Source organism: Polypterus senegalus, chromosome 13 (assembly GCF_016835505.1).
Source record: "Polypterus senegalus isolate Bchr_013 chromosome 13, ASM1683550v1, whole genome shotgun sequence".
Taxonomy (NCBI): Eukaryota; Metazoa; Chordata; class Cladistia; order Polypteriformes; family Polypteridae; genus Polypterus; species Polypterus senegalus.
Window position 1 is genome coordinate 99,913,555 of NC_053166.1, and position 26,410 is coordinate 99,939,964.

The 26,410-nt window shown below is 40.0% G+C and overlaps 1 protein-coding gene across 1 annotated transcript in view; it reads right to left on the reverse strand.

Annotated features, from left to right (window-relative positions):
- Window positions 1-26,410, reverse strand: part of LOC120542512 (caM kinase-like vesicle-associated protein) — an 807,007-nt gene that overhangs the window by 99,201 nt on the left and 681,396 nt on the right. Inside the window, exons 8-9 of the mRNA XM_039775025.1 lie at window positions 25,891-25,966; window positions 23,837-23,973 (exon numbers count right to left, since the gene is read on the reverse strand). Coding sequence (XP_039630959.1) covers window positions 23,837-23,973; window positions 25,891-25,966 — 213 coding nt within the window. The remainder of the gene's footprint in view (window positions 1-23,836; window positions 23,974-25,890; window positions 25,967-26,410) is intronic.

Consider the following 26,410-nt stretch of genomic DNA (forward strand, 5'->3'; position numbering starts at 1 on the left):
AGCAGTATGCCCAAAGCCCTGGGATTCCATGCTCAAAAAGGGTACTTTCCCCATTTCTTTAATACCGCTGAAAATCAAGACTACATCGGGCCATACCCCGATCCTAAATATTACGGCATTCAACACATGATGAGCCAGGAAAGAGAGGAGTTTTTGTCTTGGTACGATTCGGTTAAAAGCGGTACCTTCAACTTTAGACAAGAAATGGCCTACTATTGTCGAAACGACGTGGTTATTTTGAGAACCGCGTGCATGAAATTTAGAGATGAAGTGGTCGGGATCGGTAATATTGATCCTTTTCAGTGTATGACCCTAGCTTCTCTCTGTCTGACCATGTACAGACAAAACTGTATGCCTGATAATGCAATTGGAATCATTCCGACTGATCATTACAAAAGCACTCACAAAGCATATTCTAATGCTTCTATTCAGTGGCTAATGTTTCTTTCCGAGAAGGAAAAAATAAACATTCGACATGCGCGAATCACGGTGAAGTCAAGATGGGGTCCTTTTATCTAGATGGTTACGCCGAAGTTCAAGGTGTCCTGACGGCCTTTGAGTTTGCTGGCTGCTTTTATCACGGATGTCCAGAGTGCTACGATCGCAAGCCAAGCACCCTCTTACGGGACGTCTTATGCAGAATTGTTTAAAACGTTTGACGACAAACTCAATAAATTGCGTGAAAACTTTAATCTGACGGTGAAAGTGCTTTGGGAACACGATTGGGAGCGCATGAAAAAAGAGGACGCGGAGCTTCAGGATTTCTTAAGACGCTTTGAGTTTCCGTAACCTATCAATCCCCGTGATGCCCTTTATGGAGGGCGGACCAACGCTATCAAATTATATCATAAGGTTCAAGGAGACGAGCAAATGCATTATTACGATTTTACAAGTCTGTACCCCTACGTCAACAAAACAAAAGCCTACCCGATTGGCCATCCGACCTTTGTTTTTGAAGAATTTGGCGATCTTAAGCAATACTTTGGTCTCAATAAAATCACCCTGTTAGCCCCACGCAATTTGTATTTTCCGGTCCTCCCTTTAAGAATTTGCAATAAATTGATGTTCGTTCTGTGCCGTACGTGTGCAGAAACCCAGACATCCACCGGCCTTTGCCATCACAATGATCGGGAAAGGTCTTTAACAGGAACCTGGTGCAGCATTGAAATACTCAAGGCCTTAGATAAAGGGTACAAAGTTTTAAAAATTCATGAGATATGGCACTACGAACAGAGTACCGCAGATTTATTTTCCGATTACATCAAAATTCATCTGAAAGGCAAACAGGAGGCCTCTGGATGGCCATCTTGGGCGTGGACGAAGCGTCCGGCGGCGCTATGTTGACGACTATTTCTTAAAAGAAAGCATATTATTGGAGCGTGAAAACATAGCCTCCAATACCGCCAAGAGACAAATTTCCAAGTTATTTCTGAATTCTCTTTGGGGAAAATTCGGTCAGAAGCCTAACCAACTGACCACGCGTTTGTTAAACACACCCAAGAATTCTTTGATTACCTGTTCTCAGACGTGTATCGGGTCTCCTATTTTGGCTTTGTCAGCGACGAAATCGCTCAGGTGCAGTGGAGGTATGCGGATGACCGATACGTTGTACCCGGCCCTGTCAATGTGGTGATCGCCGCTTTCACCACGGCCTATGCCCGGCTAGAATTGTACGAATTGCTGGATCGTTTAGGGCCGAGGATTCTGTATCATGATACAGATTCCATTATCTTCACAGCATCGCCCGGACAGTACACACGCCGCTCGCGACTATTTAGGTGAACTCACCAGCAAACTAGATCCTGATGACTACATAGAAGAATTTGTTTCTGGGGGTCCAAAAACGTACGCGTACAAAACGTTCAAAGGCAAGGTCTGCATGAAAGTAAAGGGTATTACTCTCAATCACCAAACGGTTCAAGAGGTAAACCTATATTCGTTAATGGATCTAGTGCATAGTTTTGTAGAAAACGATCTCACAAAAGAAATAACCATTCATGGTATGCAGATTCATAGGAACAAAAAGACCCTGACGTTGCAAAATCGTCCACTCAGAAAGAGATTCAGAGTGGTGTACAACAAAAGGGTTCTCTTGCCCGATTTCACATCTCTACCCTATGGATACTAAAGAGGGCTTTGATGTAAGACTTCAACACCCGTTCTCAAAAATAGTCTTGGGACCCTCCTGTTCGGGCAAATCGCATTATGTGAAAAAGCTTTTGGAACACACAGAACATGTGCTTTCTCGTCGCCCCGACAATATAGTCTGGTTTTATAGCTGCTGGCAGCCTCTGTACGACGAACTATTAACCCGATTTCCCAAAATCACATTTTTAGAGGGGTTACCCACTTCCTTAAGCGACGATGAACTACTGCCGCCTGATCGAGTTAACTTGGTGATCATCGACGATTTGATGGAACAAGCGAGCCATAGCCAAGAGATAGAGAGGGCCTTCACAAAATATACTCATCACAGGAATTTGTCCATCATTTACTTGGTCCAAAATTTTTTTTCAAGGCAAGAAAAGTAGAACAATAAATCTGAATGCCAATTACATAACCCTTTTTAAAAACCCGAGAGATAAGCTGCAAATCACCAATTTAGCTCATCAAATGTAGCCCGGCAGGGTGAAATTTTTCTTGGAGGCCTTTGAGGACGCTACGCGACACCCTTACGGTTATCTGTTGGTGGATCTGAAAGCCCAGACACCTGACAGATTTCGTTTACGTACCGGATTGTTCCCTCCCGATTGGCCTGCGGCATACGTTGTGAAAAGATAAAGACGTTCGATTTTCCGAGTATTTGAAAAAGAGAAGGCATGTCGTGCAGAATAAAAAGAAATCTCCCTCTGCTCAAGACCCTGCACAGGGTCTCCTGTCGCCGAAGAAAAGCGATGCTGAGCGAGGCTCCTGACGATTTCATTTATGCTCTAGTCGAGATAGCTCTCAATACTTTAAAAAGCCATGTCCCCCTGACTTACAGACAGTTCAAGTTGCTGAAGAAGCATCGTTGCGCCGTTAAAAAACAAAGCGATAAAAAACTAACCGGTAATAAGCAAAAAACCCTTTTAAATCAGAAAGGAGGTTTTCTCGGAGCCCTGTTCAGCGCAGCCATTCCTTTCATTACTAGTTTAATAGCATCGAGAGATCGAGAGTTTAAATATGGAATACACGCGCAAGATGTACTTGGTCCCTCAACAACAAATGGCTCAGTGGCAACAGAAACCCCCACCTTCCAACGACCTTCTAAGCACTACAGAAAGTGAACTGGATAAACAAATGAAACTCATACTTGAACGTGATGACTTGACCGTCGATGCAAAAGTAAAACTTTATACGACCGTCTTGCAAAGATACCTTACCTTTGTGAAAAAAGCGGATAAAGAAACCAGTTCTCTGACATTATTGATGCCTGTCGAGAGCCAGGAGGTGCCGCCAGAGACACTCAAAGATGCGCCTAGTACCCCAGAAGAACGGGTGTACGACGAAATTTTGAAAAGTGCTCCGGATAAATCAAAGAAATATACTGAAATAATTTTACAGAAAATGTCGCATCACCCTAATACAACCTATTGGAATGGCTTGGGAGAGTTTGTGTTTCGTGGAGAACCGTTACTCGGAACGAATATGGTCGATCTAATTAACAGCGTCACAACTTAACCGGAGACCTAGGGGCACAACATTCCGACCTCGGCCGTACCAAACATGGACACTAGAGAACTTCTAGAGAGTTTCAAACCATCCTCCCCAGACGGGGCTTCTGCCTCTGTTGCCTCTGCTGCCGCGACGTCTGCTTCCGATACACCTGTTGGCAAGAAAACCAGATCTCGCAAAAAGAATGAATGGATTCCTTATTGAAATGTAATTATATTTTTGTTTAATAAAATATTATATTTAATTACAAAGTTTGCCTATTCTTTATTAAGATAATTACAGGGCATAGAACTTTGCATACAAGGATGATCCTGAAAGCTTCTAGAACTGTTCTTAGACAAGGTGTTTACAAAATTTTGAACCATATCATTATTCTTGGTGACTTCATTAAAATACAGGTTCATGACCTCTTGATAAGAGCGTCCTTTTCCTCTATGATACAGGAAAAAAATACAGTGTTGCCCGCAGACGGTGGAAAACCAGCTTTGAAGCTGCCGGGTATGGTGAATAATTTCTTTACAGTTTCTGTTTAAAAAGCTGTATATTTCCTCAGGAAAATAGATAAAGTCTGGTGGGGTTCCATAGGAATCGAAAAATTCTCCAGTTCCGTCTTCTCTGAGATGTATCGCCAGCCAGAGTTCACGAGGTTGATTTTGACGGTGAGTATTGCGATGATCATGGTCGGGAGCTCCGTAAGTATCTTTTTAGGCAGTTCGTCGCACGCCAACACTCCGTAAAACAGGTTTTCTGTGTACGGATTACTGGACATGAGTTCGTTGATCTGCAGGGTGTTTATGCTTTTTTAGTAATCATAAAGTATATTTCTTCTCAGGTTTATTTCAATAATGTTGTCAAAGACCGCGTACACTATTTGATTCACAGTATTGGGTAGGGGTTGCCGAAAGCGGATTTCAAATCTCATGTTCCCAGTTTTCATCAATGAGAAATGGTCTCCGCATTCTTGATCTGGAGTCAAATCAAAGGCAAACAGGGTGTAACCTTTGGAGAATTCAGAACGGCTGATGGCCAGAGGCAGGTCTTTCAAGTGCTTTCTGGTGGCCAACACAAGGTTGTAATATTCTCGAGCGGTGGTGTCATTAGTAAAATTGGGTTGAAATGGTTTGGCGGGAATCTGTTCTCCGTCCAAATACAAGGCCAGGAATTCCATATGGTTATGCTTGAAATTGAAGGGGTTTCTGGAGTAATACCCGGAAAAGGCATCATTATCCACCATGCCTAGGACCACTTTGGGTAATTGTCCCAAGAACAGGTTCTCCTGATTGCTCACCCGTATCCCGGCCGGTAAACTGAGAACTTTCATATTCACTCTTTCCACGGGGTACTTGGCGTTGGTGTTTGTGAGTGCGTGTGCGTGCCCCAATTTCACAGCCACTGAAACTTTAACTTTCTTGACAAAAAGAGCTGTGGATAAAATGTTTACTTTGTAACGCTCGGCATCTCCGGACATCAGACAAAATTCATTTTTGCCCCGGACCATTTTTATTCTGACGTCCACTCCGTTTTGAATTAATTTTTCTTGAAAAAATAGGTCGGAATGAATAGATCCGAGGAGTTCTACTGTCTTACCCTGGGCCGTATAACCGTTTCTTTTTTTGAACCCCTAATTCGAGCCGTCCAAGGTTGTGTTTTCATGTTCGTTGGCCGAGTCTTTATAAAAAAGACCCGTACCAAATTGGAATTTGAGAGTTTCACTGCTGTAATTTAACAATCCCTCAAAAAGGGCCCTATATGGGTAAAGGCTGGAACTCTGTGATATTAAGCGATCTCCCAGGGTTACATCCACTTGTGAAAATAAAGCAGCTATCGGGTAATTAACAAAGGCTACCTTGGCCACGGGGGGTGGATTAGTTCCATTGGCGATTTTGCATCGGACGTAGAAGTGTGTTATTCAGGTCCAAGTAGTCTTCCCCATTCCGGTAATCAGAAACTCGACAGATAGAGCTGAGAGAGGGGGGACCTCGACATAGATGCTTTTTTCTACACTAGTCTGAGTATAGGGTACCGTAAACAAGTCCAGTTCGGATTTCACACACTCTTGAGACATTCGATGAACGAAAGACATTTTGAGTTAAAAAATGTTTTTCGATTTCTTTTTTCTGCAGGCGCGGGACTTATCCTTGTGGCGGAGAGAAGAAAATGAAGTAAAAGCTGAACGGCGCGTCTTTTTGATGCTTGGAGCTACTCGCGACCCAGGAGGTCTCTTACGTTTGTTTTCCTCATCACCATTAGACCCACCCCAGCTTGATTTTCTTCATTTCCTCGAGTCATCGCTCCTGACATGGCTCCAGCCACCACGTCTTTGACAATATTCTTAGCGGCTGATTTAATGTGTGGTTTGACAATTTCAAATCCTCTTTTCAAGATAGGCAAAGCTCTTCTAAATAGCCCTCGAAATATCCCTCCGATCCCAGAGCCGTACATCACTGGGGCCCCAGAAAATCCGGGGAGTCCGTTACCGGCTTGGGCTTCATAATAATGCACGTAAGGGCTAGGGTCCAGGCAAGATCTCATCTCTGTATTAGTCATGTATACACCTCTTGGAGGGTCTGAAATGTAACTTGACTATGACCTTGCCAAACTGAAATGGAACCGCTTTGTTCTGATCCGTCTTTATTTCAATGGTCAAAGTATTGTGGTAATCTTATTCATCTCATCCTCAATATGTACGCATCTCAAGAGAGGGACGTAGCTGTCACCGACTCTTTGGTGAGACACAATGTCGCTGTAGACGTACAAGGAATAAACACCCGCTCTGATATCCGCAGGGTAAGGAGCTTCATTCACCAGACCAATAGTTGTGTCCGAATGAGCTCCTAGAATCCTACCTAATTGTCCCTTGACATGGAGAGTTACATCCGGCACAGGCTTTGAGAAATAGAATCTACGCTTTAGAGCGCTATAGCGGAAGCACGTAGGGTCTGCTGAATGGGACTCCAAGAATTTTGAATCTTTCAACATCACTTCATTCATCTTGTCTGTCACTTTCTCGATGCTAGAGTAATAGCCCACGGGAATAGTATAAAATTTAGCTATTAGCGGATTCACCAACATAAAGTCATTATCCGGTTTGTCTAGGGTGTTCCACGTGTGCGAATACTGAATTTCAGCCAATCCAACTTCCCAGGGGCCCTGTAGGTCGATTGGGGCGGCTAATTTGACGGTAAATTCGGCAATGGTATTATTAGGGAAAACATCCTGGGAAGAATTGTTGGGTAGTACAACGTAAAAGCTTTTTCTCTCCATTGTGAACAGACCGTAAATGAAATACTATTTTTGATTCTCAGTATTTAACGTCTTGCGCGTAGCTTTCAGGGATCCAACTGTTAAACTTTTCAGGCCATCCGAGCCATTTCACCAAAATATGCTTTTTTCTATGGATATTTTTTTTCGCCAAAATCTTTTCAATCCTGAAGACGTCCGTACCTCGAATCTTTTGTAACTCGATGTCGTAAAAGGAACCTATAATGTCTTCACCACCATAATCCTTGAGCTTGTAGACGGGCGGATCCCTGGGGACTAGTTCAGAAACGGTAAATACCTCGTCTGAAAAGGTTTGTTCGTAACCCTTGGTAAAAGGATTCCGGGATTTTATATTTCTTTTGGTTTTAGTTAGACCGTATAAGTTTTTAAAGACTTTCCAAGAATTGGAACTATTCACCTCGGCAGGGGCCATTTTTATACCTCGGTGATAGCTGAGATTATAAGACTTCACCAAGTCCTGTAACCCTGGCAGATAGGCCCGGGTGTTCCGGGAGCTGAAATAACGCCACATTTTGGTCTTCAAAGTTCGATTGAACCTTTCCACCACCGATGCCTTTAATTCACTAGTGGTGGTGAAATGTTTTATTCCGTGTTTGTTGATCAGGCTTTGAAATTCCTGATTGAGAAACTCTTTACCGCTATCCGTCTGACGGGTACTCTACCTTCCTCCAAAATTTCTCGAAAAGCCCTTCTTTGCCCGTTTTGTTTTTCAGAACCCTGACCCAAGCGTATTTAGAAAGAATATCTATACAAGTCAGTAGATACTTGTAACCTCGGTTATACTCGGCCAAGTTTGTCATATCCACCAGATCGACCTGCCATTGACCGTCAATATTGGAAACATAAACCTTATTCCTTTTAAAATGGATTTTGGCCAGTTTATGTATCGTGTAGGTGTATTGCCCGGATAACCAATCGGCCACTTCTTGGGACCCAATATGGTGACCCGCTTGCGAGAGAGCTCTTTTCAAGGAATCCTTACCCCCCAAGGACCCGGGATTCTCAGAGTTATAATATGTTTTCTCCAAGACCTGCTCCATCGTCGGTGATAAAACAGACACTGACACCAGTTAAAGTTTAGGAGTCTGAATTTTTCAGATGGTTGTGGTTTCAGGCTCAGAAAGACCCATCAGCTGTATCATATCATCAAATTCCAGGTCATATTTAGTCCACAGATTCATATGACCCTCATGATTAATATTACGCTTACAAAACTCATTTGCCATACGGCGGGTTACACAGTAGGAGTATTCATCCATTTCATAAAATGACTGCATTACAGTATCATAAATAGAGTTGGTACTTTCAAATTCATCCACAGTCTTTTCAATCACTACACATATTTTGGGAATCGACAGTAGAATATTAAAATACCCGAGAACTTTCACAGCTAGTCGTTTCAGCCAATATTTACGGAAAATCTTCAGAATCTTCTGAAAGCAACCTTGACGGTAGCTGATTTCAGGTTCAAAGAGGCAGGTATGTCTTACCTGGGCAGGGTGATTTACACCACAGCCTTGACATTCTTTTTTCTGGTCGTAGTAGATAATACTGTCCAACAGAGACGTCATCAGACCTTTAACAAGCTGCAGGGCCTTTTTCCAGGTTTCAGGCAGTACACCATCGGGGCAATCCATATTTGTCTCAGAAAGTCTGATCGACATCGGTTCCTGTGGAACTTGTTTGTGCACCCAAGGCTGCCCTGGAGCTAGGTGAGAGGTTTCCGTCTGATCGCCATTAACGGAGATGACAGTGTCCGGCTGATCACCATTGGGTGTGACGGGTGAGGCCCTACTCGACCAAGGAGACTGGAATCCGGTGTCTGTCTCAAGGTCTCTTGACCAGAGAGTGTAATCAGGCCGTATAGTAAAATAACGGGGGTCAGATTCTTGGCGGTCCTGAATGCAATCCATCCGGACAGAGTTATAGAACTGGTAAGATTCAGGTCTTGAAACCGGAGTCTTAGGCGGAAACCCCGAGGATGTTACGCCGAACTCCGTCATTTCAGAGTCCGAAGCTGTTGATATGCAGAGAGCTTTTAAAAGCTTCAACGAATTCTGAAATTGTCTGATCCTTCGTCTGGTTCCGTTGACAGACTGAGTATTTATGGTAAGAGGTCTGGGGCGTGGCGTAAATAAAGGGGGGTTTTACAAGTCGTCATCGCTCGATTCGAACGATGTTTCAGGCCAGTTAGACCATTACCGGCCCATCGCTTAAGCTTGCAGAATTCAGTCCTTGAATACTACAGGCGGATGACATTTTTCCTTATCGACCATGCATGATTCTACCATTGTTTCGCACAACTTGACCTGTTCCTCGTCGGTCGCTCCAGCTTGAACAGACTCGGGAACCAAACATCTTTTAACCCTTTTTAAACGATCCTTAGAATAGAACCTACGGAACTGACGCTTCACTGGGTCATCGGTCATAGATTCCATTTTTTTCTTCACAGACTGCTTAGAACTGATGAAAATGCATTGCTTTTTATACACCAGTTTCAGAAGTGAACCAGGAAGTGGAGGGGCCAGACATCATGTGCTGCCTATCGGTGAGGCTTAGGCAGGCCATTCAGTATGGGTATGGATAGGAACATGCCTGAACTTGTACACGGTCCGGCTGCAACATGCCTGAACTTGTCTTAGGAAGAGGGGGGCTGGGAAGTGGTTGGGGTGGTGATGGGCTCAAGGTGGATGCCTAGGAAAACCTTGGGCATGTCTGGACTTGCCCTACCGAGATGGTTCAGGGCAGGTGGCCAAGCAGGGGGGCGGGGGGTTCAAGGAGGGTGGGGGCATCCATCAAATTACCCTTGACAGTTTCCTGGGAAAACAGATGGCCGGGGCTAAAGGTCATCAAAGGTCAACAAACAACAGATGGGTGGGGGTGGGGACTTCCTGTCATCAATCAACAGGGACCCGGATCAAGGTCATCAAAGGTCAACAAAACACCCGGTGGGTGGGGGAGGGGACTTCCGAAAAGGTCATCAAAGGTCAACAAACAACAGATGGCTGGTGGGGGCGGGACTTCCGGTCTTCAATTAAAAAGGGGCGTGGTTTAATCTCATCAATCAAATTGGATTAAATTTTGACAGAACCCACCTGACATAATACTACTTAGCATGATGTGTAGAGTCCAGGTCAAAGGAGGTTGTGGTCAAGCTTTATAACGCCCTGCTTAGATCTCTTCTTATCTATTGTGTCTGGTTTTGGTCACCAGGCTACAAAAAATACATAGTAGTGCTAGACAAAGTCCAGAGAAGAGCAACTAGGTTAATTCCAGGACAACACTAGATGAGTTATGAGAAGAGATTAAAAGAGCTGAGCCTATTCAGTTTAAGCAAAAGGAGATTAAGAGGAGATATGATTGAAGTGAATCAAGGCTGCTATTTTAAAATGAGAACATCAAGAACATGGGGACACAGTTGGAAATTTTTAAGGGGAAATTTCACACACAGAGATTAGGAAGTGTTTTCTCATACAGAGAGCCATAGACAGGTGGAATAAATTAACAAGTAGTGTGATAGACAGTTGGACTTCAGAGACTTTCAAAACTAAACTTGATTTTGTTTTGGAAGAATTAAGTGGATAGGACTGGTTTGGCTGTTTTTATGTAGATTGTTCTAATGTTTAGATTTTTAAAAGAAAGTATTCATGTGATTAAAAACCTTTTATAAGTTTTTTTTAAATGCACAACCTGGGATAAAGTTTCTTTTACACCCCAATCTGTGAACAATCATTGTGTCAAATTTAGATGTCATATCCTATAGCAATGCAAAGTTATTCTCTTTGGGACAAGGTTTCCTCCTATTTGGAAGCATAGTGTCCTTTTTTTGGAATTTTTTGGAAACATTTAGTCTCGTGCACCTAAACAATCTCTCAAAACAAGTACTGTAGCTTTGTTGATGGTTTTTGAGCATGTTGTAGCCTCCCAACTCACCAATTACTTAACTTCTAATAAATTAAAGGAACCCTTTCAGTCTGGTTTTAGAGTGCAGCACAGCTGTGAAACTGCTTTAATGTAGGTAACTAATGATATTACTTATGGCAGCAGACTCTGGACAAATCAGTATATTAATTCTGTTAGACCTCAGTGCAGCATTTAACACTGTAAAACATGATATTCTACTGTCCAGAATGGAAAATATTCTTGGTATCTCTGGCATTGCCCTCCAGTGGTTTAAATCCTATCTGACTGATAGGCAAGAGCCTGTTAACCTTGAAAACAGCAGATCTAGTACAACACTGGTCTCACAATCAATTCCTCAGGACTCTGTCCTTAGCCCTCTGCTCTTCTCTATGCTTCCCTTAGGTCATATTATTTGTAGCTTAGGACTAGTTTATCATTTTTATGCAGATAGTTCTCCACTCTATTTCAGCATTAAATGAGAAACGTCATCAGAGCTTTCTCAGATCACAAAGATCTCATCAGACATTCTTCTAACATAAGGAATTTTTTATTACTTTTTAATTCAACCCACATAAACAACATTAATAAACTTTCTTACTTACACCTCTGTAACATATCCTGTGGTCACTCATTCATCTCCTTTTCCAATGCTGAGAAATTTGTCTATGCTTTCAGCACATCGCACATTGATAAATTTTATTCCCTACTTGCAGGTGCCCCTTCAAAACTTATATCACAGCTAAAGTTGATTCAATACTCTCTTGCTAGAGTCCTTGCACAAATCTGCAGCAACAAGCACATAACATCCATGCTGCTTCCCCTTCACTGGCTCCCTGTGTAATACAGGATCAAATATAATATTATATTAATAACCTGCAAAACTTTAAATGGCCTTGCCCCAGACTACATCAGTCACCTTCCCTATCATGATGCTCCTGTTCATCTACTAAGGTCCTCTGATTCTGGTAATCTTGTTGTGCCACACAATAAGCTGCACTCTGTGGGTGAGGGAACCTTTAGGTGTATAACACCCAGATTTTGCAATGACCTCCTGAAATTAATTAGATCAGCTGACTCAATTTACCTTAAAAAAACAACTTAAAACTCATCTGTTCAGGAAGGATTTCAACTAAACATAACAGTCTGCCCCTTCTTTCAGTTTACCTCTCTGTCCAAATGTTCAGGATAATTTGTGTGTATGTTATATCACAAACTATTTTATTTGTTCAGGCTTTTCTTCTAGTATTGAATGTAGTATTTTACTCTGGTTTATTGACTTTTATTTTTTTAATGCTTTGTATATCCTGTATTTATCTGTTTTAGTGTTCTATGCTGTAAATATTTGTATCCGATAATCATAATTTATTACATTTATATAGCGCTTTTCTCACTACTAAAAGCGCTACCACACAGGGAGGACAAGTGACATGAACCCATGATCTCTTTACTGTGAGGTAAAAGCGCTACCACCATGCCACCTGTGTGGATAATGTTATCTATACCTTGCTGTCCTTTCTGAGACTATACAAAACACCATATACATGAGAAAGGTGCTGTATAAATAAAATGTATTATTATTAGATAAATAGATACAGTGGAACCTCGGTTCATGACCATAATTCGTTCCAAACCTCTGGTTGTAAACCGATTTGGTCGTGAACCGAAGCAATTCCCCCCATAGGATTGTATGTAAATACAATTAATCTGTTACAGACCATACAAATTGGTGTTTTTAGCAGTTTAGCAGGTGGGAGCGAAAGCCTCATGCAGCCATTCCAAAAACAAAGTCCTTGTGACCCAACCCTTCGTGTTTGCCCTCCACATCACTGGCAGTCTGGCTTTGTTTACATTGTGCTGCTTGAAAGCATGAAGGTTCTCAAATTTGTAAATGAGTAAACTGGTAAACAGTTTTTCCACCTCTTCCAGCACTTGAGGCCTCTGCCTGGTTAATGCTGTAACTCCTTTTGCAACATCAGCTGCTTTAATAGATTCTTTCTGCTTTAGAATAGTCGAAATCGTAGGTTTTGACTTCTTGTAACAAGAATGCCATTATCATACTTTTCAATAATTTCCTTCTTTACTTCGATTTCAATTTTCTGCAAAAGTTTCTTCTCACCTCTCTTCACTTGCTTAGAAGCCATAGTTAACTGCAAAAGCACACAAAATACTGTAGAGCACAAGAGATCACAGATAAAGCACGCACTCTGACTGAGAACAATGAACAAGGAGTGGCTCAACACGTGCTTAAATACAGTAATTGCGCGTACGAACCGGAAGGGAAATGAAATAGAGCACAAAGAGTTCACAGCGAAAGCATGCACGCATGTGCAAGCACGCACGTCTGACCGAGAGCAACATGTGCAGAAATCATCAGCACGCACAAACCGAAAGGGAAATTGGCTTGTTCGTATACCAAGTGTGTGGTCGTGAACCGAGGCAAAAGTTTGGCAGACTTTTTGGTCGTAAACCGAGTTATACGTGTACTGAGATATTTGTGAACCGAGGTTCCACTGTAGATAGATAGATAGATAGATAGATAGATAGATAGATAGATAGATAGATAGATAGATAGATACTTTATTAATCCTAAGGGGAAATTCACATAATCCAGCAGCAGCATACTGATACAAAAAAAAACCCAAAACAATATTAAATTAAAGACTAATAAAAATGCAGGTAAAAACAGACAATAACTTTGAATAATGTTAATGTTTACCCCAACAGAGTGGAGATGAAAAGTCGCATAGTGTGGGGGAGGAACAATCTTCTCAGTCTGTCAGGGGAGCAGGACAGTGACAGCAGTCTGTCGCTGAAGCTGCTCCTCTGCCTGGAGATGACACTGTTCAGTGGATGCAGTGGATTCTCCATGATTGACAGGAGCCTGCTCAGCGCTCATCGCTCTGCCACGGATGTTAAACTGTCCAGCTTCATTCCTACAATAGAGCCTGCCTTCCTCACCAGTTTGTCTAGGCGTGAGGCGTCCTTCTTCTTTATGCTGCCTCCCCAGCACACCACCGTGTAGAAGAGGGCACTCGCCACAATCGTCTGATAGAACATCCACTTCTTATTGCAGATGTTGAAAGATACCAGTCTTCTAAGGAAGTATAGTTGGCTTTGTCCTCTCTTGCACAGAGCATCAGTATTGACAGTCCAGTCCAGGTATTTCTAGGTCTGTACCCTCTGCACACAGTCACCTCTGATGATCTTAAATTATGATGTTAAATGATCATCATTTAACAAAATATAAATTTCAGTATAATAATTATTTTTTCAATTATAATGCAGTGGAAAAAATATTTAAATCTGTACTTACAGTTCCTCCAAATCTCATTCTTGTTAGACAAAAAGAAAGTGACAGACTGTTGTGAAATTTCCAATCTCGGGTATTCTCTGCAAGAGTGCAGGTATGACATCTTACACATAGCCGAATTCTCAGTCAATGTTCCACTGATTGTCCATGTGGGTAGTTTTGTCATGTGTGGATGCTGTAATTTTTGAGTTTCATAGCACTTCCCAAAGTTTTCTTTGCGATGAACAAAGAAAGTGATAAACAGCGTCAGTTTTTCCTGAAGCAAATGTAGTGTCACCCTTTGTTTTTCAGTGTAAAATGTTAAGGACATGGACGTTCAGTAACTAAACCGAGGATTAGTGGTACAGTGCTCCTTCACACCCTTGCCCTGGAAGTGATTTTGGGGCTTCACTGGAAGTAATACCAGGATGGGGTTTAAAGCCTCTTCAAAACAAAAAGAAAATAATGCCTGGATTCTGGAAACCAAATGGTGACAAAATCTTGAGTCTTGAAAAGAAAAGAGGCAAGACGTGTTGAGAATAATATGAAAGAAATAAAATAAGAAAAAGATAGGAACAGAAATGGGGAATGACTTTAGTTCTTGATAACTGTACACTGAACATGTCACCAAACCTAATAGACTGGGGTCAGCAGACCTTAAGCAGGGATAGGATGTTTGACACCGAGGAATCAAGGCTATTCTTACTTTTGTGAAGCACATTGTATCACTACAATGTCTTGAAGCTGGAATTATATTTTAATCATCACGTGGCTGATGATGTTCAAAGCTTTCAATGTCATGGAAACACCAGAAACAATCTGACTAGCATTGTACCATGCCATTCCATACAAGTTATAAAAGGGAATTTGAAATTACTGGTCATATTTCATAGTAAGCAGATATCAAATGACAACATCTACACATTATGAGGTCAGAGAACCTACTGGACTACTAGGTCACAAACAAATCAGTTTATTCCCCCCATTTCAGTGTGCCATTAAGCACTTATGTACACCAGGATCCTATATACCATGTAAGAGAACCTTCTCCAAGTATAGCAAAATTGTGAAGCTGAGAAGTCACCTGAGGTCCAGTGGACCAGATACTGTTTTTAAATAGAAACCTTTGGAAACTGCCTTGTTCAACTAGCACATTCCATGAGCTTCCTTATATATTGTACCATCACTTTCCATTTACCCACTTCCATTAGCACATTCCCTAAACCCCATTTTGATTCTCTTTCTTCCTTAGTGCACTAGGGTGTTGTACCGTCTTAGCCATTATGAATGTAGAGAAAAGCCAAGCAAAATGACACCTTTTATTGGCTAACTATAAATATTACAATATGCAGGCTTTTAAGGCAACTCAGGCCCTTGGTGTCATTTTGCTTGGCTTTTTTCTACTTCCTTGTACAATTATTTTCTACTTCCTGTACAATTATTCCCCTATCAAGGACATGTCTTTCACTTTGCCTCACAGCAAAAAATGGTATCACATGAAATAGTCACTGAAAAACACTCTAATATGCTGTGATACACTAGTGAGTCTACTGGGGAAAACACATTTAATTATTTCAAAATTAATTTTAAGCCCAGATTTTGTTAAAGGCATCTAGTATCTATACTAATAAAAGGCAAAGCCCTCACTGACTGACTGACTTACTGACTCACTGACTCATCACTAATTCTCCAACTTCCCGTGTAGGTAGGAAGCTGAAATTTGGCAGGCTCATTCCTTACTGTTTACTTACAAAAGTTAGGCAGGTTTCATTTCGAAATTCTACGCCTAACGGTCATAACTGGAACCTACTTACGTACCTATATACAGCCATAGCCTGCAGCTCGGTCGCCGTGTGAGGCGGAGTTGCATCCCTCATTGTCACGCCTCCCACGTAATTGAGTGCCTGCCCATATAAGACCGTCCATCAGCAGCAATCCAATAGACACGCTGCCACTAAATATTCACGGGTGAAGGACTGTGCTTATGCAAACGAAGATGAGATGGTCAGGGATAGAATAGTGTTTGGCACAAACTCAGCAAAAGTGCGAGAGAAACTTTTAAGTGCCGGGTCTGAGCTAACATTAAATAAAGCCATGGACATCACAAGATCGCACAAGATAGCACAAGCACAGCTGAGAACCTTCGATGCATGCACTCCGAGCGGCTCACGTAAACTGACTTTGCAGGACTGGGAAAGGTAAACCCGTGCATGCAGTGTGTGATGTCACAGATAAAGAGGAAGACGAGCTGCTTATTGATGCAGTAGGAAAAGAACAACCCTCTGACGCTGAACAAGCCTTTGTAGACATATCAATAGGAAAGCAAGGTGTAAAGCTTAAGTTTAAATTACGTTCATAGACACACTGCTGCTAAATATTCGCAGGCAAATCCACAACTTAATACCAGGAATGCCTGTTAAACATCTTAGATTCACGAGTACCGATTTGGGTAGTGATCACTTCGATGAATGAAACCTGTTATCTTTACAACGGTTGACAACGAAGATGAGATGGTCAGGGATGGACTAGACAAACACGTAATGTAACTTGAACGCAACACATCCTCCAAATACGAACCTGATTGAAAGAAATAATGATAATCAAATCCTTGATGACAGCAACACTCATAACAGTCACAAAACAATTACATTGACAATCATGTTACATTATTTTTAAAACGTTTCCTTTTATTTTTCATAACTTCTTTAACACACTACTTCTCCGCTGCGAAGCGTGGGTATTTTGCTAGTCTATATATATAATTCACTAAGGCAAGACAACCATGGAAAGCACGCCGGAAGGGGCGTGGATTCACTAAGCCGCCGACAAGTGAGACACCTATGGCGCACGCAGGAAGGAGCCACGCCCACCAACTCCAAGACCATTGGATACGACAACTACTCACAGAGCCACGCCCACCAACTCAGACGCGATGACACAGAAAAACCGGCGCCATTTATATTCGTCTGTCGTAGAGGTCACATGCAGCTCCGACCCACATTGACTGTTCATAGAGGCATGTTTCTCGCTGAAGTGAATTGCCATATGCAGCATGTAAAACGGTTTGCGAGGGGTATCCCATGGGATCCTTAAAACATTCATTTACAACTGAGGTTAAAACACAATGAAGTAAGCAGTCTTTAAAAAACGAGTTTTTGGTTACGACACATGACCACGTGCACCATAGCAAACTGTTTTACACACTACATACAGCAATTCGCATCCGCGACAAAAATGCGTTTTCTTAGATGCTCCTGCACTTTGTACACACCCCCCTCCACCTCGCTACCACCGTGGTCGGGTGTCTTGGTGGATTATACTGTATATAGAAAGGCAGCCAGAACCGCACAGAGCAATGAAAAGTCTATGTAAGTCACAGGTGCATCTGGACTATGCAAAGATGACAACGACTCGAGTGATGAGTTGGAGGTGGGCACATGAGCAGACAGTGTATACTGAACGAGAAATCAGCAGACTAGCATGACGGAGGGAGCGGAGTGGACATCCTTCTCCTCTCCTCCCATTCCACCCTCCGCGCCTGAGTGCCGCACGGATGATTGTGCGTTGGTTCGTTCCGTGCATTGGTTAAAACACAATGAAGGAAGCAGTCTTTAAAAACCAATAAGCCCTGTGCCTCTGTTTCATTACCGTCTCACCTGCTTCACCAATGCAGGCCCTGCAACAGTCGAGACTCACTCTCAGCAGCTGACCTTCTCTGTGCCTGACCGGTTCACATAGAGGCACCACATGACCAGGCGATGTGTATGCTTCGAGAACGAGGGTGGATGCGACAGGACTATCTAAGAAGAGGCATGTTTATCACGAATGTAAATCGCTGTATGCAGCGTGTAAAACAATTTGTCGCGAATGTGAATCGCTGTATGCAGCGTGTAAAACGTTGTATTGTATGTTGCCTTCTCCAGAGTTACATCTTTTCATTCACCCACAGTCGTATACACAATGAAGTGAGCAGTCTTTAAAAACCGAGTTTTCGGTTAACGCACGACCGCGTGCACCATAGCAAACCTTTTTACACACTACATACAGCAATTTGCATCCGCGACAAACATGCATCTTCTTAGATGCTCCTGCACTTTGTACACACCCCCCTCCCACCTCGCTGCTACTGTGGTCGGGTGTCTTGGTGGATTATATATAGAAAGGCAGCCAGAACCGCACAGAGCAATGAAAAGTCTATGTGAGTCACAGGTGCATCTGGACTGTGCAAAGACGACAACGACTCGAGTGACGAGTTGGAGGTGGACACATGAGCAGGCAGTGCATACTGGACGAGAAATCAGCAGACTAGCATGACGGAGGGAGCGAGTGGACGTCCTTCTCCTCTCCTCCCGTTCCACCTTCCACGCCTGAGCGCCGCACGGACGATTGTGTGTTGGTTCGTTCTGTGCATTGTTACAATGTTGCTTTTCTTGCTGATTTATTACATTACCGATTTTTCAAATGTTAATTTTCTCCCTGTGCTTAAAAATTATTAAAAAACCGGCCTGATTATGCGGCGTATGGTACGCCGCGGGTTGGCTAGTGTTTAACAAAATGATCAATAATAATATTTTGATCAGTGATGAAAAGATTAATTTTGCCTACATAAAAACACATTTTTGGCATAATTCCATCCCATATGATTCAATCTATTGCCATGTTTTGCAAGAGACAAAGAGATTCTTTATGAGAGCAATTAGATCTACATCTTTCCAAACTAAACATAATGACCATTATGAAGAGGATTACATACAGTATAATGGCATTTTGCAGAGGCTGAGTGCTGGTGGTTCAAGTATCTTGCTAAGTTGTGGGTTGTAGCAAAAACACATATATAATTCACCTGAGGAAGGGGAAAAGAATTTAGAAATTTGGCAATACCTTATGACTTCTATTAATAAATAATTAACAAACATTATTTAATGCTTCAGGTATTATTAGATTAACAGCTATTTTACTTGCCGTTGTCTGTTAAAGTGATGGAGTGTATCGTTACATGTATAATAAATAAAAAAAACCTGACACTTATGGCTGCATTATCGTTGCAGAATGAAATGAATTGTTTTAGTATTATTTAGTATCTAGTGCTTCTGAGCTCAATTCAGTTATAAATATCATTCAATTATAATTCATAAATTGATAACACTTTATGAACTTTCATGAATAGGTCATTAACAAGCATATAATGCTTGTTGACATATTTACAAATCATTTATTTATTAGTTATAGTTTTTTCTGTCATACCTAAGGGAAGGAAACTATTCTTCAACTTTAAAGATTAACAAAGGTTTATTATAAACTGTTACCAAAAATACTGTGTAAAATATTGTTGAAACCTGAATGGAGTCTGAAGATTAGAATATATAATAACATTAGACATGCAAAAATAAGGATTGTTCACCATTCTGTCACAGGATAATCTTAGAAAGAGTAAACTATTAAATAATTACAATAATTAATACACCTTAGATATGGTATTAATGATCTTAATCTCATTTATTCTTAATTATTTAACTGTCTATGGTTACTGTGGTTGTTAAAGACTGCTTGATGGCACTTTTGTGTTATCGTATTATATTTTCTAGAATACTGTTCAATTTCCTTTTTTTCTTTGTGTATACTTTCACTTTTTTATCTTCATCTAATTATTGGGAATATCATTCTGAGTCAGTCAGATAAACAGCTTTCTTATACTTCTTAGCACTGTCAGCCCATGATGTTTGGTATACCTATAATTTAGTTGTTCACGATGTCCACTACAGTTTTTTGGCACTGTAATTTAAGAATGTGTATGCCATTATTAAGCCATGATGGATTTTTTCATACTCTATTTTTCTTCTTAGAGTATTTAGTATATGAAATTATCGCTTCAGTGACAAATCATAGTGAAATGTCAGTTATTCAACATTGTTTAAATTAAATTAGGCCTGAAGTTATTTACAATATTAATGAATTTTAATGAAGTATTATTATTAAGATACTGCACATCTGTAGTTTATTTGGGCTCAAAATTTAAAGTTCGCTTGGTTATACACAATTTTTTCCTGATTTCCAATGTTAAATAAGCATATACTATATGCAGTGTCGATAATCAGAAATAATATTAAATCCCTTTGTTAAGGTGTTGACAGGGATTCATTCCTGTTTTGAGTTTTGCGGCTTGTAGCTTTATTTTTTTTTTATTTTAATTGTTAAATGAAACTTTCTATATAACAGACTTTTTGTTTTCATGCTAGGTCAAAATTAAAAATAACATTTAATAAAACAACAGAAGAGATCATGTCATTGCCATGTCATTTTCTAAAGCAGCAACAAATCCTATACAGGGTCCAGCCCATTGCAGGGTGAACACACATACATACACACCAGACATACACTAGGGTTAACCTTAACGTTGCCAATTCACCTAACCTACATGTCTTTAGACAGTAGGAGCAAACCGGAGCACCTGGAGGAAACCCATGCAAATGGAGGGAGAAAATGCAAACTCCACACAATTGAGGACCTGGGACAAAAACCCTGGTCTCCAAACTGTGAGGCAGCAGTGCTAACCCTGCACCACATTAGCACCCCATAAGATCATGCAATAATAAAACAATGTTGAAAATATGCTAGGGTTGGAAATCGATTAAAAAAAATTAACTAATTAATCACATCATTATATTTAATTAATTGTGATTAATCACCTCTAACATTAAAACTTGTAATCATAAAATTATATTATCATTAAATACTTATTTAAATCATGAAGTAAATGCACACTGAATCACAAACATAATGTGGAATAAAAACAAAGGAATTTTAAAAAACTTTAATGGCATAGCTTAAACTTAAACAATGACCTTACGCCTGAACTTTTAACAAAATACTACTTGATCAAGTACAACCTGAATTTGAATGCCTTCCTAAAAGGTAAGATGGAAAGAAGGCAATAAGAAAACAAGGCCAATGTACAGTATTATAAGCACCCACAAAATAACAACAAAAGATCAAACTGGCATAGTATATAAAACACAGAAATGTCAAGGTAAAACTAAACGACTGAAACAACATTAGATTTTGAATGCACTGCTAAAGACTCCTCCTGTTCCAGTGGTTGGTAAGGTGCGGTAGAAATCAACATCTTAAATAAAGAAAGAATATTGTCCTCTAACAGGACCAGTCTGATAAAACTTTTTTGAGTCAGTAATCTGTTAGGAGATAAGCTTTTCCAGCTGCATAATTTATTACCCTTACAGAACCTTGCTGAAGAGGGAGCAGCTGTCACGGCCATTTGTTAAAGCATGATCGGAATGGTCCAAATATTAAGGGTATAGGTCTGTTTTATAAGCAACTGGATTTATGTAACAGTTTCAACCAATGCATACATTTACTCTGATTGGTTCGTTGGTTTACTTCCAAATGATCTATATAAAATAAAAGTTTATTTATTATATTTCTATTACTCTTATACCTGTTGGGTTGAACAACTACCCTTGACATTTCTGTGTATGTAGCAATTGTCCATTCTGGTCATTTACAGGATATCTGCTGACTTCTTAGCCATCTCTTAGTTATCTTTCAGTATATTTTGTGTATGACATCAGCCTTTCAATACATCCTTTGTTTACTTAGCCAACTCAGTAGTTTTCCAAAATCAATTCCTATTTATTTCAATGTAAACTGCAAACCAAAATATTTAACAATTGTTAATATTAACTATAACCTCTACATTATTCTCTCCCAAAGGTTGACCAGAAAGGACTAGGAGTGGGCAAGTAAAATTAAGGCACTTCATTCACAAGTTCACCTCAATACTGTGTTAGTTTAATTGTATTTATAGTGTTACCATGAATCTAGCCATTGAAGAACTTTTGATTTGCTTTCCAATTGCCAATTAAATTCCTGTGTCCACTGCAATTTTACAGTGCCACATTAACATAACACATAAACAACATCTTCAAAACAAAACTTACACAGATATATTCAATTCTCATTTCAACTTTATTTATATCTATATAAATAAAATCTTAATCTGTTCGTCTTTTTGTTATCAATCAGACAAAAATGGCTGGAAATGATTTTCAAGAAAGGTTGCATGTGTGTTGCAGTTGGTGCATTACAAGTTCTCATTAGGCCACAGGAGAGCCCTGGGGCAGATGGGAGAGAATAATTAGGAGTGTGCACAAAGGTTTATAACTGCCAAAGCAAGATTTCATCTAAAAATTCAGAAAGAGCATTTTTATGTAATTTCTAATTTTTCTAATCTAGTTAACAATTTTATTGTATACTGGGATTATGGCTTTTGTCCAAGAGCACATAATGTTTTTATTGTGGCATGTGTTTAGCCATGCTGAGTTTCCAAAAGACAGTTGTTCCCTGTTTATTTTTATCTAGAAACTTTTCTGAGAAATACATGGGTCCAAAAGGCCTGTATGGCATTGCCAAACCCTTAAAGAGCATAGTTCCTTCTTTCAACTTCCCCAAAAAGCGTGAAATGAAATTTACAACATGTCCTGCGGTGGACTGGCCCCCTGCCCAGGATTGCTTCCTGCCTTGTGCCCTGTGTTGGCTGGAATTGGCTCCAGCACACCCCCGTGACCCTGTGTTCGATTTCAGCAGGTTGGAAAATGGATGGATGGATGGATGGATGAAATTTACAACAGTCAAAGGGAAACCTGGCTGTTTTGCTCACCAATACCTATTATTTTCTAATTTTATATCATACATAGCTAATGAACTGAGGTTTGAGCCACTGAACAAGGACAATTGCTGCCTGCTCCATGATGATTAAACGTGCAAATTGGAAATTCATTGCACTGTGTACACATGACAACAACTATGAAAACAAAACATTTTTGAAAAAGCCAACACTATAATATACCTGCATATCATTACTAAGTGCAATAGAGATAAGTCACGATGAAAGACAATGAAACATGTTTTTTTACTGCATGTCGAGTCACTATTCAGAATACGGTGGAAAGAGTATGATCGAGGGCGGTATTAGTTACTTTTACTATTTCTTTATGGTAGGTATTTATTCTAGTCCATTCTGTGATGAGGCAATTATAATTTTAACAATTTTAATTTTTAATTTTGACAATACAGCATTGTGATTTGTAACAATTATAAATCAACTTTTAACAAACCAACTTTGAATCATCTTTATCACCACACTGGTGCTGTCTCTTATAATAATATTGGCACCTGCAGCGATGGCTGTGTTCCACACCCCCCATGCTTTCCATGGTCCATTGATTCAATTATTAAACAAGCCATCCAGTTTATTAATGGGTGAGAAAAAATCTATTTGTGAAAGCACAGTAAACCAGGAAATACAATGAGTTAGTGTTCCTGGTTCCAACTCAGCAAGGAGTTACTGCAATTACAGAATCCAATCATACAAAAAAAGAACAAACTCTCAACTCAAATGGAGAAATTCATAGTTATCAGCAATATAGTTTAGATGACAGATGGGGCACTTGTATTTCTACCAGCACACACAAAAAGTTCAAAATTTAAAAAAAAAACACAAATTTGCTTTCTTACTTTAATTATAAATTATACAAATATATCTGAACAACTCTGGGTACTTTGCCTAGTATAGTATAAAGTTGGAAATATTAAAACATTTGACCAGACATTTAGCAATAACCAGATCTTTATATGAATCCCTGCAATATATTTAAAGTATATTTCTTCATTTGGTTTGACTATAGAAAGTACCTGCTGGGGAAATGTCATCCCAGTATGGAGAGTCAAATTCAAATTCTCCTGAGACAATCTTGCAAAAGATGATACGGTTGTGAAGGTCTGTATTTTCCTCTTCTGTCTCATCATAGAAAGGAGGGTTTCCAGAGAGACTGGAATGCACATAACAGAAATCAAAATTATTACACTTTACTAGTGATAAGCTAGTAAAAATAACTTTTACCTTTATAATCTCTGGGAAAATAGTTGTTAGTAATTAACAGTCTGCATCTTTCTTTCCAACTTGGCAATATTTTCAATCTATAAACGTTGTGAAAAGTAACTGTGGCTGGCATTTGCCTTTACTCATGCACATATATTTGATTTTTAATATGATAAGAGGTTAGTATGCTTCACAGTTATCATCACTAGAAGTCATTAGAAGAGTGATGTCTGCTAAGGATAGCAACATTTGCTTAGGATTCTGATTTTGTAACTCTGTGATCGTATTAGAACAATCTAGACGAGAACAGGCCATACAGCCCAACAAAACTTGCCAGTCCTATCCACTTATTTCTTCCAAAAAAACATCAAGTCAAGTTTCTAAAGTCCCTAACTTTTTACTGTCTACCACACTACTTGGTAGCTTATTCCAAGTGTCTGTCGTTCTTTGTGTAAAGAAAAACTTCCTGTTTGTGTGAAATTTACCTTTAACAAGTTTCCAACTCTGTCCCCATGTTCTTGATGAACTCATTTTAAAATAACAGTCTTGATCCACTGTACTAACTCCCTTCATAATTTTAAACGTCACCAATTAATCTTCTTTTGCTTAAACTGTATAGGCTCAGCTCTTAATAATTAATCTTATTACTCTTTCCTCATAATTCAGCCCCTGTAGCCCTGGAATCAGCCTAGTTGCTCTTCCCTGGACCTTTTCTAGCTCTGCTATAATCTTTTTGTAGCCTGGAGACCCAAACTGCACACAGTACTCCAGATGATGCCTCACCAGTGCATTATAAAGCTTGAGCATAACCTCCTTGGACTTGTACTCCACACATTGTGCTATATAACCTAAAATTCTGTTCAGCCTTCTTAATGACTTCTGAACACTGTCTGGCAGTCAACAGTTTAGAGTCAACTATGACCCCTAAATCCCTTCTCATAAGGTGTACACTAAATTTTCCATTGTGTATTCAAACCTAACATTTTTACTTCCTATGTGTAATACTTTACATTTACTGACATTAAATTTCATCTGCCACATATTTGCCTAAGTCTGTATGCTATCCAAGTCCTTGTGTAATGATATAACGGATTCAAAATCATCTGCAAACTTAACCAGCTTGTTATTTATATTCCTATCTAAATAATTTATATATATTAAAAATAGCAGCAGCACTTGCACTGACCCCTGTGGAACACCACTCTTATCATCTGCTATTTCTGAAGAGGTTCCTTGAAACATCACCCTCTGCTTCCTGTGTCTGAGCCAATTCTGCACCTATCTAAAAACATCACCCTGAATTCCCGCTTCTTTTAGTTTGATACCCAGCCTCTCATGTGGAACCTTATCAAATGCTTTCTGAAAGTCAACATACATAATATCATATGCTCCACTTTGATCATATCCTTTTTTTGCCTCCTCATAAAATCCCAGCATGTTAGTAAAACACGACCTCCCTCTTCTGAACCCATACTGACTTTTCCTAATAACTCCTGTCCTTACCAGGTGTTTCTCAATCTTATCCTTAATAATTCCTTCCATTAATTTTCCTGTGATGAATTTTAAGGTTACTGGCCTATAGTTGCTTGGATCTGCCTTATCACCCTTTTTTTCAAGCTGGCACACACTTTGAAACATCATGGTTATATTCTAATTGATCAATGGGATTCTCAGAATTAAGAGTTCCTCAATTTGTAAAGCACTTTGTTTTAGCTCAAAAAAGTTAGAAAAACTGAGTAAATGATATACTGTAGCTCACATTATTTTCTGTTGCCTTTAAAACCAGAAAAAATGCATGTTAGAAGAAACAAAGAAAACTGAGTATAATTTGCAACAGTATGAAATTTGCACACAGAGTGATACTCACAGGATATACATAATGACTCCAACTGCCCAGCAATCCACTGGCCTGCCGTATCTATGCCTTGCAACCACCTCTGGAGCTGACAAAATACATAAGGAGAATTATTTTTTTATAGGCTAAGATTAAATGCATAACATTTTGAGGGTTTAGAATTAGTACTTAAAATGAAAGACTTAGCTTACCTCAAAACAGAATAGTGTATACAATTGCATTAATAAAACAAATCAAAATTGATGATGATTTTACAGTTCCTGTTACTGTGTGGGGTCGAATAATGGCATAGCAGTTACCACAGCTACTGGATTCAATGTCTTGGATTTGAATTCTTTGCTGGTTGGTGATTCCAAATTGGCCTAGTATGCATCTGGATATTTGTATAAGAGGACCCTGAATGGATCACAGCAGTAAAGTTGAAGTATGTGGACAAACACCAATAATACATTGTAAACAATGCCTGTTATCTACAGCTTGGTGAGAATGAGTAGTACCTCCTCATCAAGATGAGCGACCAGATGCACATTGC